The sequence below is a fragment of the Microtus ochrogaster genome, chromosome 8, assembly GCF_000317375.1.
Source record: "Microtus ochrogaster isolate Prairie Vole_2 chromosome 8, MicOch1.0, whole genome shotgun sequence".
Taxonomy (NCBI): domain Eukaryota; kingdom Metazoa; phylum Chordata; class Mammalia; order Rodentia; family Cricetidae; genus Microtus; species Microtus ochrogaster.
Window position 1 is genome coordinate 13620434 of NC_022015.1, and position 11151 is coordinate 13631584.

General features: G+C 47.9%; 1 protein-coding gene across 1 annotated transcript in view; it reads left to right on the forward strand.

Annotated features, from left to right (window-relative positions):
- The window catches only part of Gga2 (golgi associated, gamma adaptin ear containing, ARF binding protein 2), a 37608-nt gene extending 27005 nt beyond the window's left edge, over positions 1–10603 (forward strand). Inside the window, exons 9-17 of the mRNA XM_005351134.3 lie at positions 815–896; positions 1894–2010; positions 2748–2837; positions 3110–3138; positions 3459–3592; positions 5555–5712; positions 7518–7687; positions 8875–8985; positions 9573–10603. Of these exons, the coding sequence (XP_005351191.1) occupies positions 815–896; positions 1894–2010; positions 2748–2837; positions 3110–3138; positions 3459–3592; positions 5555–5712; positions 7518–7687; positions 8875–8985; positions 9573–9683 (1002 nt within the window). The 3' untranslated portion in view covers positions 9684–10603. The remainder of the gene's footprint in view (positions 1–814; positions 897–1893; positions 2011–2747; positions 2838–3109; positions 3139–3458; positions 3593–5554; positions 5713–7517; positions 7688–8874; positions 8986–9572) is intronic.
- Positions 10604–11151: the final 548 nt, after the last annotated feature.

Genomic DNA, 11151 nt, shown 5'->3' on the forward strand with positions numbered 1-11151 from the left:
CAGGCAAGTGTTGTAAAGGGATTGCACCATCAGAACCGTTGGGACAGGAAATTCTCTACAGTGTGTTGGTGACAAAGCAGGGAGGTTCTTCCGTTGCTAGAGCTGTTGCAGCTTAGCCAGGAAGGCCCGAGAAGGAGCTGCCAGTGTGTTCCTGGGAACAGTGGGGTCTCTCTTGAGCAAGATTTTTTTTTCCAATTTTTCTTTATTTGAAAAAAGTTATATATGTGGGGCCCCTTATATTTTCTCCCCCCCCCATTAATTTATTAACGGTTGGGGAGTCACATGCCATCATGCACTAGTGGAGGTCTAAGGACTATTCGATGTGAGTTGGTTCTCTTCTTCCATCACACAGGACCTTCTAGGGCCAAACAGGACTGTTACGCTTGACAGTACCCCCTTGACTCACTGAGCTCCTTCTCCAACCAGGGAAGCAAAGTCCCAGGAGAGACATTTGATAGCTAGAGTCATTCTTTTTGTAGTTTGGGTTGGCCTTGCCCTCCTGATCCTCTTCTTCCACCTCCCTAATGCTGATATAGGCATGCATCACTACTCCAACTAACCCTAATGTTCTCTCTCTCTCTCTCTCTGTCTCGTGGGGGATTGAACCTGGAGTCAGGCTTGAGAGGCAACTGCTCTACTGAGCTATAGTCCCAGCCCTCTAATGTTTTCTGATGCTATCTTGTTACCTTAGAACTGTAGTCATGAGTCTGACACGCCTAAGTAAGAGGCTTTCAGTCTGAGGCAGCCGAGGGAGACACAGGAGGACTTGGGGGGCCCTGGGTGTGAGGGTGTGAACGAGGCTCTGTTTCTCTAGGTTGTGTATGAAAGATGTGAGAAGCTGCGGCCAACCCTGTTCCGGCTAGCAAGTGACACCACCGATGATGACGACGCCCTGGGTAACAGCTCTGTTCTTTCGGGTGTAGCAAAATAGGTGTGGTTCTTCGGGCCGGGCTGCTGTGAGGCCAGAGCAAGACAGAGAGCTTTGAGTTTGGTGTGGGCTGGTGGCTCAGGTCTGACTTCAGAAGACTCTGGGCTTGAATAAGAAATGTGAAGATCAGAACCCAGGAAAGAGTAGAACTCTACTAGAGACATTGTATAGCCCTTCCCCTAGATGACTAGGAAGCCGTTTCCTGCCTTTCTTTCTTCTTCTCTTTCTCTTTCTCCTCCTTCTCCTCCTTCTCCTCTTTCTCCTTCTTCTCCTCCTTCTCCTCTCTCTTCTCTTCCTCCTTTTCCTCCTCTTTCTCCTCCTCTCCCTTCTCCTCCTCCTCCTCTTATATCTTCTGCTCCTCCTTCTCCTCTTTCTTCTTCCCCTCCTCCTCCTCCTCTTCCTCCTTCTATGAAACAAAGGTCCTTGACTTGTAAGCTTCTCAGAGTATGCTTTGTGGGTCACGTCCTCCTGAGCCGATGTTTTTCTGTTCCTGAGATTGCAATTGATCCATAATTCAGGAGCTTTGCCGAATTCAGACGTAACTGAGAGACTGAGAATTTATTATAGCCAGGTGTGGTTATTTGTTATTACATAGGCTTCAGTTAGGATGCCAGATTTTCAGTGGAAATGCCCAATCTTAATTTGCAGACTGTAAAGTGTCTAGGCTACAAAGCTGATTTGTGTACCCATTCTCCACATAGGGAAAGCTTTCAGTAACTGAGTCAGGTACTTTTTAAGTCGCGACACCCACATCAACCTGCCTCAACTTAAAAAAAAAAAAAGCCAGCTCCTCCTCATGGAAAGAACAGTGTTTGGAGTGTTAACTGCTGCCAGTGTGTGGATAGTGGAATACGACCAGGGTCAGGGGTCCTGGCTGTGCCAAGCCTGGCAGAGTATTCAAGAAAAGACAAGAGATAGATGGTTGGCTGCTATACTGAGGAGTTCTCAATGTGCTTTTTCCTCAGCGGAGATTCTTCAAGCAAACGACCTTCTCACTCAGGGGGTTCTGCTGTACAAACAGGTGGTGGAGGGACGAGTCAATGCCGGGAAAGCCGCTGTGGGAGAAGTTTCTGTCCCCAGAGGTGCGTGCTGGGATCCTCCTGCCTAAGGGCAGTGTGCAAGCCACAGGAATGCAAGAGCTGCTTCTGTCCCCTCCTCTGTAGAGAAGGCTGTGTTGTGCCAGGTTTTAATCCCTTTCCAGTGCTCCTGGAGCCTGAGACCAAGGAAATGGTTAGCGGTCTAGTAGTAGGGGTTTGCCTAGCACTCACAAGGCCCAAGATTGCATCTCAGCACTGCCCCCCCCCCAAGGTTTGTTTTTTAATGCTCTTCAGTCTCTGACCCATACCTTCTAAGTCAGGATGGCTTGGAGCTAGGCCTCAGTACTTTGTGTACTGTAGATGATTTCTATCAGAAACCTGCCAAAGGTGTCTAAGCTGAAGAAGCGGTCTAAGCTGCTGCCCTGGGTGATGAGAGGGGCCAAGGGAAAAGAAAGACCCCGATGCCTGGAGGGCTGAGTCCTTTTGGTCTCCTAACATGCAAATGCCTATGGCAGGCTGCTTCCCAGCACCCAGCTGAGGCAGAAACTGGTGGGTAAGAGGCCTGTTTTCCAGGAGGGCACTGGTAGGCTTTAAATGGAGACATTGTTTTCATGTTTGAGATTTTTGTTTGTTTGTTTTTTAAGTTTTTTTGAGACAGAGTTTCCCTGTGTAGCCCTGGTTGTCCTCAGACTCACCTGTCTCTGCCTCCCCAGTGCGGGGATTAAAGGTATGTGCTGCCACCACCCGGCCTTGTTTGAGCCTTTTCACCCCGTCTGTTTTAGTCTTTCCGAATCAAGAACCCTGCGGGAAGAACTGCCCCCTCGTTGACCTAGAGGCGCCATCTCTGCTTCATCAGGACCTGGCAGCCTTAGGTAAGAGAGGACGTTATACAGGCACAGAATGGCACTGAGTGGAGGGATGGGTGGGTTTGTTTCCTTCATGTAGCATGGGCCTGCTCTGGGGGCAGGGAGGGGGGCTCTGGCATAACAAGTAGCATGGAAAAGTCTCTTTGGGTGGGTGGATTGGCTCTGGGCAGGTCCCTTGTTTAGGCTTTCTAGATATCCTGGAAAGGGTGGGCGTGCAATCTGGCCTCATCACCCATCAGGTATTGTTACAGTGATGTATCTCTACTTGTTTCTCACAGGGCTCAGCGATATTCCCACTAGGACCAAGGTAGGAAAGCTGTTCCCCTTGTGGGGAGTTCTGGGAAGGGTCACCCTGGCCACAGTGCTGCCTGTGGGAGAGCGGTCACCACTGCGCCATGCTTTGGGCTTCTCAGATCATCTTGTGGGGTTGGCTCCAGAGCTCTTCGTCTGTACGGTTTGCTTTACCTCTCACCTCCCCGGCAGGGCATCTTTCCCTCTCCCACCCTAATTCTTTGCTTGTACTGGCTTCTGCTTCCTGAAGGTCTGTGCAGGAGTCTTCTCTGTTCAGCCGTTTCTTTCTCCTCTTGCCCCCATAGAGATTTATTTTAGCCATTCTTGGTTTGACAGGTTGTCATTCCAAGTTGCTGTAAAGACAAGAAGCAGCCTGCTGCTATCACGCTCCTGGGGGGTGCCGTCGAGAGCCTTTCTGCAGAGAGGAATTTGATGGATCTCTTCTCGCCACAGCCATCTCCAGGACCACTGTGAGTGTTCAGGGCCAGTGGCTTCTGCCTGCAGCTCCTGCGGCCCCCTCCTGCTGAAGGGCGTGCTCTGTGTACTGCCAGTGCAGGGTGCTGCAGCTCCTGCGGCTCCCTCCTGCTGAAGGACGTGCTCTGTGTACTGCCAGTGCAGCCCGCTCCTGCTGAAGGGCATGCTCTGTGTACTGCCAGTGCAGGGTGCTGCAGCTCCCGCGGCCCCCTCCTGCTGAAGGACGTGCTCTGTGTACTGCCAGTGCAGGGTGCTGCAGCTCCTGCAGCCCCCTCCTGCTGAAGGGCGTGCTCTGTGTACTGCCAGTGCAGGGTGCTGCTTCCCCTTTGCTGTCTTGCCCCATGCTAACTAACTTGGACAGCTCCAGAAAGAGATTAAAGTCTGAAAGAAAGAAATTGATGACAGACATTTTTGTTCAATTTTAATTTGCACAGATGTGTGAGTGATGGGTGTATAAGGACACGCACGCCATGGTGAGCCTACGGAGTCAGGATAGTTTTGTGAGGTGTTTCCTTCTTGCCTTTATGTGGGTTCCAGGGATTGAACCTAGCTCTCCAGGTTTTGCTGCCATCTTGCTGGCCTTTTTGTTGTTGTTTTGAGAGACAGTTTTAGGTCTAGATTGGCTAGGATGACCTTGAGCTTCTGTACTTCTGCCTCCCAAGTACAACGCTTCTAGCCAGGTCCCATATGCCCTGTGGCTGTCTGACTGATAATTTTGATGCCTATTTCTTTCCTGACTGCTGTGTTTGAAATTAAATGAAACTAGAGAAATAACAAATAGGTCCTAAATACCATTCCTTAAAAACGGCAGCAAATTCTTTTTTCTTCTTTTCAAAGAGGATTTATTTTGGCTCCTGATTCCAGTTCTTTCTTTGTTAGTTCCCCAGCTACCAGATAAGTCTCAGACAGTAGACTAGCCTGAAAATCATCCTGTGCTATGATAACAGGCACATAACATCATACATGCCTTTGCTTTTGCTGTATATGTGATAATGCATTATTGTAGCTTTTTTTTTAAAGATTTATTTATTATGTATATAGTGTGTGTGCCTGCAGGCCAGAAGAGGGCACCGGATCTCATTACAGATGACTGTGAGCCACCATGTGGTTGCTAGGAATTGAACTCAGGATCTTTGGAAGAGCAGCCAATGCTCTTAACCTCTGAACCATCTCTCCAGCCCTTATTGTAGCTTATTTTTATGAAACTGTGTTCCAGCGTGACTTTTTTTCCCTCTCTTTTAAGGTTTATTTTTATTTATATGTGTTTCTGTGTATATGTATGCCACGTGCATTTGAGTACCTTGGAGGGAGTTAGACCCTCTGGAGCTAGAGTTAAAAGTGGTCAGGTTCTCTTTGATGTAGTTACTGGTAACCAAATCTAGGCCCTTAGTGGTTGCTCCTAATTACTGACTCAACCCTCCAGCACTGCCCTCCCCATCCCCTGTTTAACCCTGGTTGTCCCTGAATTTACCTAGCTCCCTACCCCTACTTTCTGGGTGTTGTAGTTAAAGGTGTGTGCTATCATGCTCAGTCTGTGTTTGTATTCTGGTTTCAAAAGAGGACATCAGATCCCCTGCTGGAATTATATAGGTGACTGAGCTGCTGGGAAACTCACGTCCTCTGTAAGAGCAGCACTTTGGACCTCGGAACAGTCTTTCCAGCCTCTTAAAATTTTTTCTTTTTTTTGTTTTGTTTTTTTGAGACAGGGTTTCTCTGTAGCTTTTGGAGCCTGTCCTGGAATTTGCTCTGTAGATAGACCAGGCTGGCCTCGAACTCTGTAGATCTACCTGCCTCTACCTCCTGAGTGCTGGGATTAAGGGTATGTGCTACCAGCACTCAGTGCATACATGTTTTCTTGTTATTCAGGGGGAAATAAACAGAAGAAGAAAAGAAATGACAGATTCCTGAAGTTTTCTTCTAGTTTTTGTTAGTCCTTGATTATTTTTCTTTCTTTACAGAAATTATGTTCCACAAAAGAGCATCCCCAAGGAAGTACCACCAGGTACCAAGGCCTCTCCAGGTTGGTCCTGGGAGGCTGGACCATTGGCTTCTTCCCCGGCCTCACAGAATACACCTCTGGCTCAAGTGTTTGTCCCTCTGGAGTCTGTGAAACCCAGTAAGTAGTTTGTGCTGCTGCTTCTTTGTTGGATCCCTAACAACAATGACAAACCACTCCACACTGATAGGCGTGGTCCTTAAACTGGGAAGTTGAGTCTGAAGCTTGGGGAAGAGGTGAGGAGAGCTTTTCAGCCTTTGGAGCGGACATTTTTCTTAGTCTTCTCTGTCGGATGTCAGCTGTGAAGGGATTGGCAGGTGGGGTTTAATGATGAGGTTGAAGTCTGTTAGGACATGATGTTTGTTCATGTGGAGCTCAGGAGGGAAGGGTTTAGTGTGACCAAAGTGCTGGGAAAGGTGGAAATGGAAGGAAAGGAAGAATTTGGCTAAGGACGTTACTTCTCTGTGGATGCTCAATCAGAAAAGTGGGTCTTGCCTGTTACAGGGGAAAGAAAGCCAGAGGCTCTACCGGCTAAGGTTGCACACTGTGGCCTGTATGGTGGTATGGACAGCAGAAACCAGACCTGAGCACTGGGGCTCTGATCTTCTACAGCCCAGAGTCCTGTGTGGTAGCAAGGTGTGGGGAGGTTGGCATGAAGGGGCCCCAGCAGCCAGGTAGAATTCTTTAACTGGACTTGGCGATAACAGGCGCTCTTTGTGCTTTTGTTTTATTAAGTTTTCATTGGAACAGTATTGCATGTCCAGTGTTAACTTCTTAGTTGTGATAATTGTGTAAGCAAGGTATTAACATTTGGGGAGGGTGGGTAATGAATTTATGAGAATCATTTGGTTTGCCTTTGTAACTTCATAAGTCTAAAATAATTACAGCACAAAGTTTAAGAATGGGTGTAAAACAAGAGTAACATACTTAGTGTAGAGAAGCATAGAAAAATTAAAGCAGAAAGGTAACGTTCAGCATTGCCAGCTGGCCAGAGGCAGGCATTCTATTGAAGTCTGTGTGTGTGTGTGTGTGGTACTGGGTATCAAACCCGAGATCCTGCACTTTCTAAGTAAGCACTCTACTATTGAATTGTATCCCCTCCTCTCTTCTTCTCTCCATCCCTTCCTTTTTATTTTTGTGATCGATAGTCTCATGTATTTCATTTGGCATAGAACTAACTACATAACCAAATATGGTCTTAACCTTCGAATCTTCCTATGGGATTACAGGTGTAGGCCACTGTACCCAGTTTTCAGGGTTTTGGGGATTCAACCTAACACCTCCTGCATGCTGGCCAGGAACCTACGGAGATTCATCTCTAGCCCTTTTTCTTGTTTTGTTTTGAGACAGAAACTCACTCACTATGTAGTTCTGGAAGTCTGGAATTTACTATGTAAAGCTAGTTGTCTTTGAACTCGAAGAACTCACCTGTCTCTGCCTCCCTTCTTAGAGAATCCCCACAGTGCTGGGATTAATTGTGTGTGCCACCACATCCAGCCTGGTGTGTGTGTGTGTGTGGTGGGGGTGTTAATGCAGGGTCTCACTGTGTAGCTCTGATTGTCCTAGAACTCACAGAGATCTACCTGCCTTTGTCTCCTGAGTGCTGGGATTAAAGGTAGTGTCCACCACAACTGACTGTATTTACTGAGTGTTTTGGTTTGTTTTGAATTTCAGTCTTTGTGACACTCCATGCTTTCTATAGCGTTCCTACATACATGATTTTAGTTGTGATCGAGTTTAATGGAAAAAGAAAAGATTCCTTTTTGAAGCTGTGTGTGGTGATGAGGGCGGGCAGGTGGTAGGAGACCATTTTGATTAGAGGAGTCCGTGAGGATTTGGGATACAGATGGGGATGGTGCAGAAGAGATAGGAGGCAGCCAGTGTCGAGCATGAGTGCTGACCCCTGGTGGATCCCTGTCTACCAGGCCGCTTGCCGCCCATCATCGTGTATGACCGCAACGGCTTCAGAATCCTGCTGCACTTCTCCCAGACTGGGGCCCCTGGCCATCCAGATGTGCGGGTGCTGCTGTTGACCATGATGAGCACTGCCACCCAGCCTGTCTGGGACATCATGTTTCAGGTGGCTGTCCCAAAGGTGAGTCATCTGCTGCTGGCCAGCTTTGACCTTTTCACTAGTGACTCATTTCTGGACACTTGCTGAGACATTGTTAGTTAGGTAGAAGGGACATACTCTTCATATAAAATGGGGATTTTAATGGCCTATGTAGCTGGGTATTCCTGTATATTTGACTTCAGATAAGGTTCTATCCAGGTAAGTTTTTAGGTTAATTCCTTAAGAATACTACCAGGTGGTGGCGGCATACACCTTTAATCCTATCACTCTGGAGGCAGAGGCAAGTGGATCTCTGAGTTCAAGGCCAGCTTGGTCTTTAAAGCAAACAGGAATACAACAGAAGAAATCCTGTCTTGAAAAACAACAAACAAAACAACAAAATCTTGTTTGTGGTTTTTTTTTGTTTCTTTTGTATTTTAAGACAGGGTTTCCCTGTGTAGCTGGTCTCGTTATGTAGACGAGGCTGACCCAATTCACAAAGATCTTCCTGCCTCTGTCTCCCAACTGCTAGGATTAAAGGTGTGTACCACCATGACCTGATGTATTTTGTTTTTTGATACAGGATCACACTGTGTAGGTCAAGCTAGCCTAGAACTTGCTTTTAGCCAAGCTTGCCCTTAGACTCAGCTTCTTCCTGACTCTGCAGCCTGAGTGCTGGGTGTATAGGGATGTGCCACCATACCTCACTCAGATGAAGAGAGTTGGTTCTATTTACTCTTTGGGTTGTTCTGGACTTTATAAAGCATGAACATGGCCACTAGCATCCAGGGTTGCCTGGTCCTCTTTAGGCTATAAAGCAAACAAGATAGAAATAGATATGTGTATGCTCTCATCCGTACGGTAGCCTGTAACGGCCATGAGAGAGCCTGTCACTCTTTATACACTGGCAAGGCAAGGCTCAGAACTAAGTGTTGTACCCAAGCACATAGAGCTGGTAAGAGGCAGATTGAGAACCCAGCCCAAGATTTTCTATAGTGTTTTATGCTTTGTCTGGGATGCCAACTGTTGACCACACACCTTCAAACACATTCCTGTGGGCAGAAGGAAAGGTACTTTTGGATCTTCTTTCCCCTCCCCTCATAAGAAATGTCTGTGTGGGACCACAAGGGTGTCTTGAGGTGCTCCTTTTGAGATCAAGTTGCTGTTGGCTGAGTGCCTTCCTGAAGCTGTGGCTCTCTGGATTAACATGTTGACTCTTCCACCCGTAGTCAATGCGAGTAAAGCTGCAGCCAGCATCCAGTTCCAGGCTCCCTGCGTTCAGTCCCTTGATGCCTCCAGCCGTGATATCTCAGATGCTGCTGCTTGACAACCCACACAAAGTATGTACCAGGAACCAGGGCCCCCTGAGGCTTTTCTGTCAAGTGTCAGTGGTTCCAGGTTGAGTTTGGGGGTGGAACCAGCCCTTACTGGGGCCTCCTTTGCTTTGGGGGAGGGCCAAGATCTGTAATGGGCTGTCACAGCTGCGAACCAAGGGGTAAACATGTGAACTCATACCTAGACTCCTCTGAAGGAAGCACCCTGTCTTCCTGTGGGTCTCTGAATTTACCTTTGGGCCTGCAGAAGTTGGCAGGTCTTCCAGGATACATGCCTGGCTCCCTGTGAGTTTGTAGCTCCAAAGAGACTAAGCCAGGGTAGCCAGGCCATTTCTTGAAGACTTCATTTGGGGGAGTTATGTAAATAAACTAAGCATGTGGTGGTGCACACCTGTAACCCCAGCGCTCCAGAGGCAGAGGCAAGCCAGATCTACACAGCAAGTTCCAGGCCAGCCAAGGCTACACAGTGAGACCATGTCTCAAAAAAAATAAAATAAAAAAGCTGTAAGCTGTGCCTTGGAGACTCCTAGGTTGGCTGGAGGCTTTTACTGTAGGCTTGAATCTCTAACGTCTTAGCCTCTCTTCTGTCCCAGGAACCCATCCGGTTGCGGTATAAGCTGACTTTCAACCAGGGTGGGCAGCCGTTCAGCGAAGTCGGAGAAGTGAAAGACTTTCCAGACCTGGCTGTCTTGAGCGCGGCCTAACTTCTCCCCCGAGACGCTTCAGTCAAGCTTAGGCCAGCATTCCTTTTAACCGTCTGGTCAGGACTCATTGTGAAGTAGTGCAGAGTGCCAAGCATTCTTTCCTGATGTCAGGCCTTGATTGCCAATCTCTGTAGATCATGTGTGCACGTGTGCGTGTGTGTTATTGGGGTGCCGGGGGTGGAGGGAGAGCTGGGCTGGGATTTGGGCAGTGTGGGGGATGCTGACGACTTCTGAGATCATCTCTGCTGCACTCATACCTGCTTCTGCATGTTGGTTGACACTGTTGTCCCTGCCTTGGGTTGGAATTTTATAAGCCAAAGTTTTTTCCATGTATTGTTATCTTTTCATTCATCCACTTTGTGCCTTGTCAGCCTTTGAAAGTCTTAGTTGCTCCCAGGCTGCTATTCTCAGGGACCTTAGAAAGGGACCTGGTTGGTCTTGTGACAGAGTGTGTCTTCTGGGGCACACTCTTCCAAGAATGGCCTTGTCTTCATTTTCATTAGGGAATGCTGCTTGCAGATGTTCAGTAAAACCTAAATGGAATGCTTATTGCACTGGTTCCAGGCAAGGGGCTGCCATGAGACCAGGAGACCACACTCGGTGGGCCAATCATGTCCTTCACTACAGTGCCTTAGATTCTCCCATAGATGGACCCTCTGAGGCCTTACTTGGGCTTTGGGTCTGTGGGCTGGGCAGCCTGTCTGGGCCCTTACTCAGGACCCACGATGTCATCCTCACTCTTTCTGTTCATAAACATCTCAAAGCTCTTTCATTGTGACCCTGTGTTCCTTGTTGTAAATCACAGCTAGCTGGCCAGTCCCTTGACCCTCACAATCCAAGGTGGGGAACTGTGATGCAGGTGGAGAGCCATGTGATAACTCCATACAAAGCATCATCGAATAAATACTGTGTACAAATTTGCCTGGTGTTGAGTCCATAGGGGTACATTTCAAAGTGATAGGCTGGAAGGCAACTGCCTTCTGTTGACACATGAGGACATGACGAAGAACAGCATTCTGACAAGCTGAGGTGCTGGAGCAGAGGGTTGTTAACTCAAGCTAACAGTCTACCAATACTTTGAGAGTACCTACTGTGTGCTGGGTTCTTTGGCATGCATGCTTCAGCAAGTTCTGCTTGGCTGGATCTGTATGAAGAGGAACCCTGAACTCTACTGAAATGGCTGGTGAGGGCCAGTCTTGTGAGATTCTGCCTCAAACTGGAAGGCTCTTTCTATTGAAATGCATTCCTTCTGGTCTTTTTGTGTTCATCTAGTTGGGGTGTGTATTAATAGCACAAAACATTTGATCATTCCGGGCGGTGGTGGCGCACGCCTTTAATCCCAGCATTCGGGAGGCAGAGGCAGGAGGATCTCTGTGAGTTCGAGGCCAGCCTGGACTACAAGAGCTAGTTCCAGGACAGGAACCAAAAAGCTACTTAGAAACCCTGTCTCGAAAATCAAAAAAAAAAA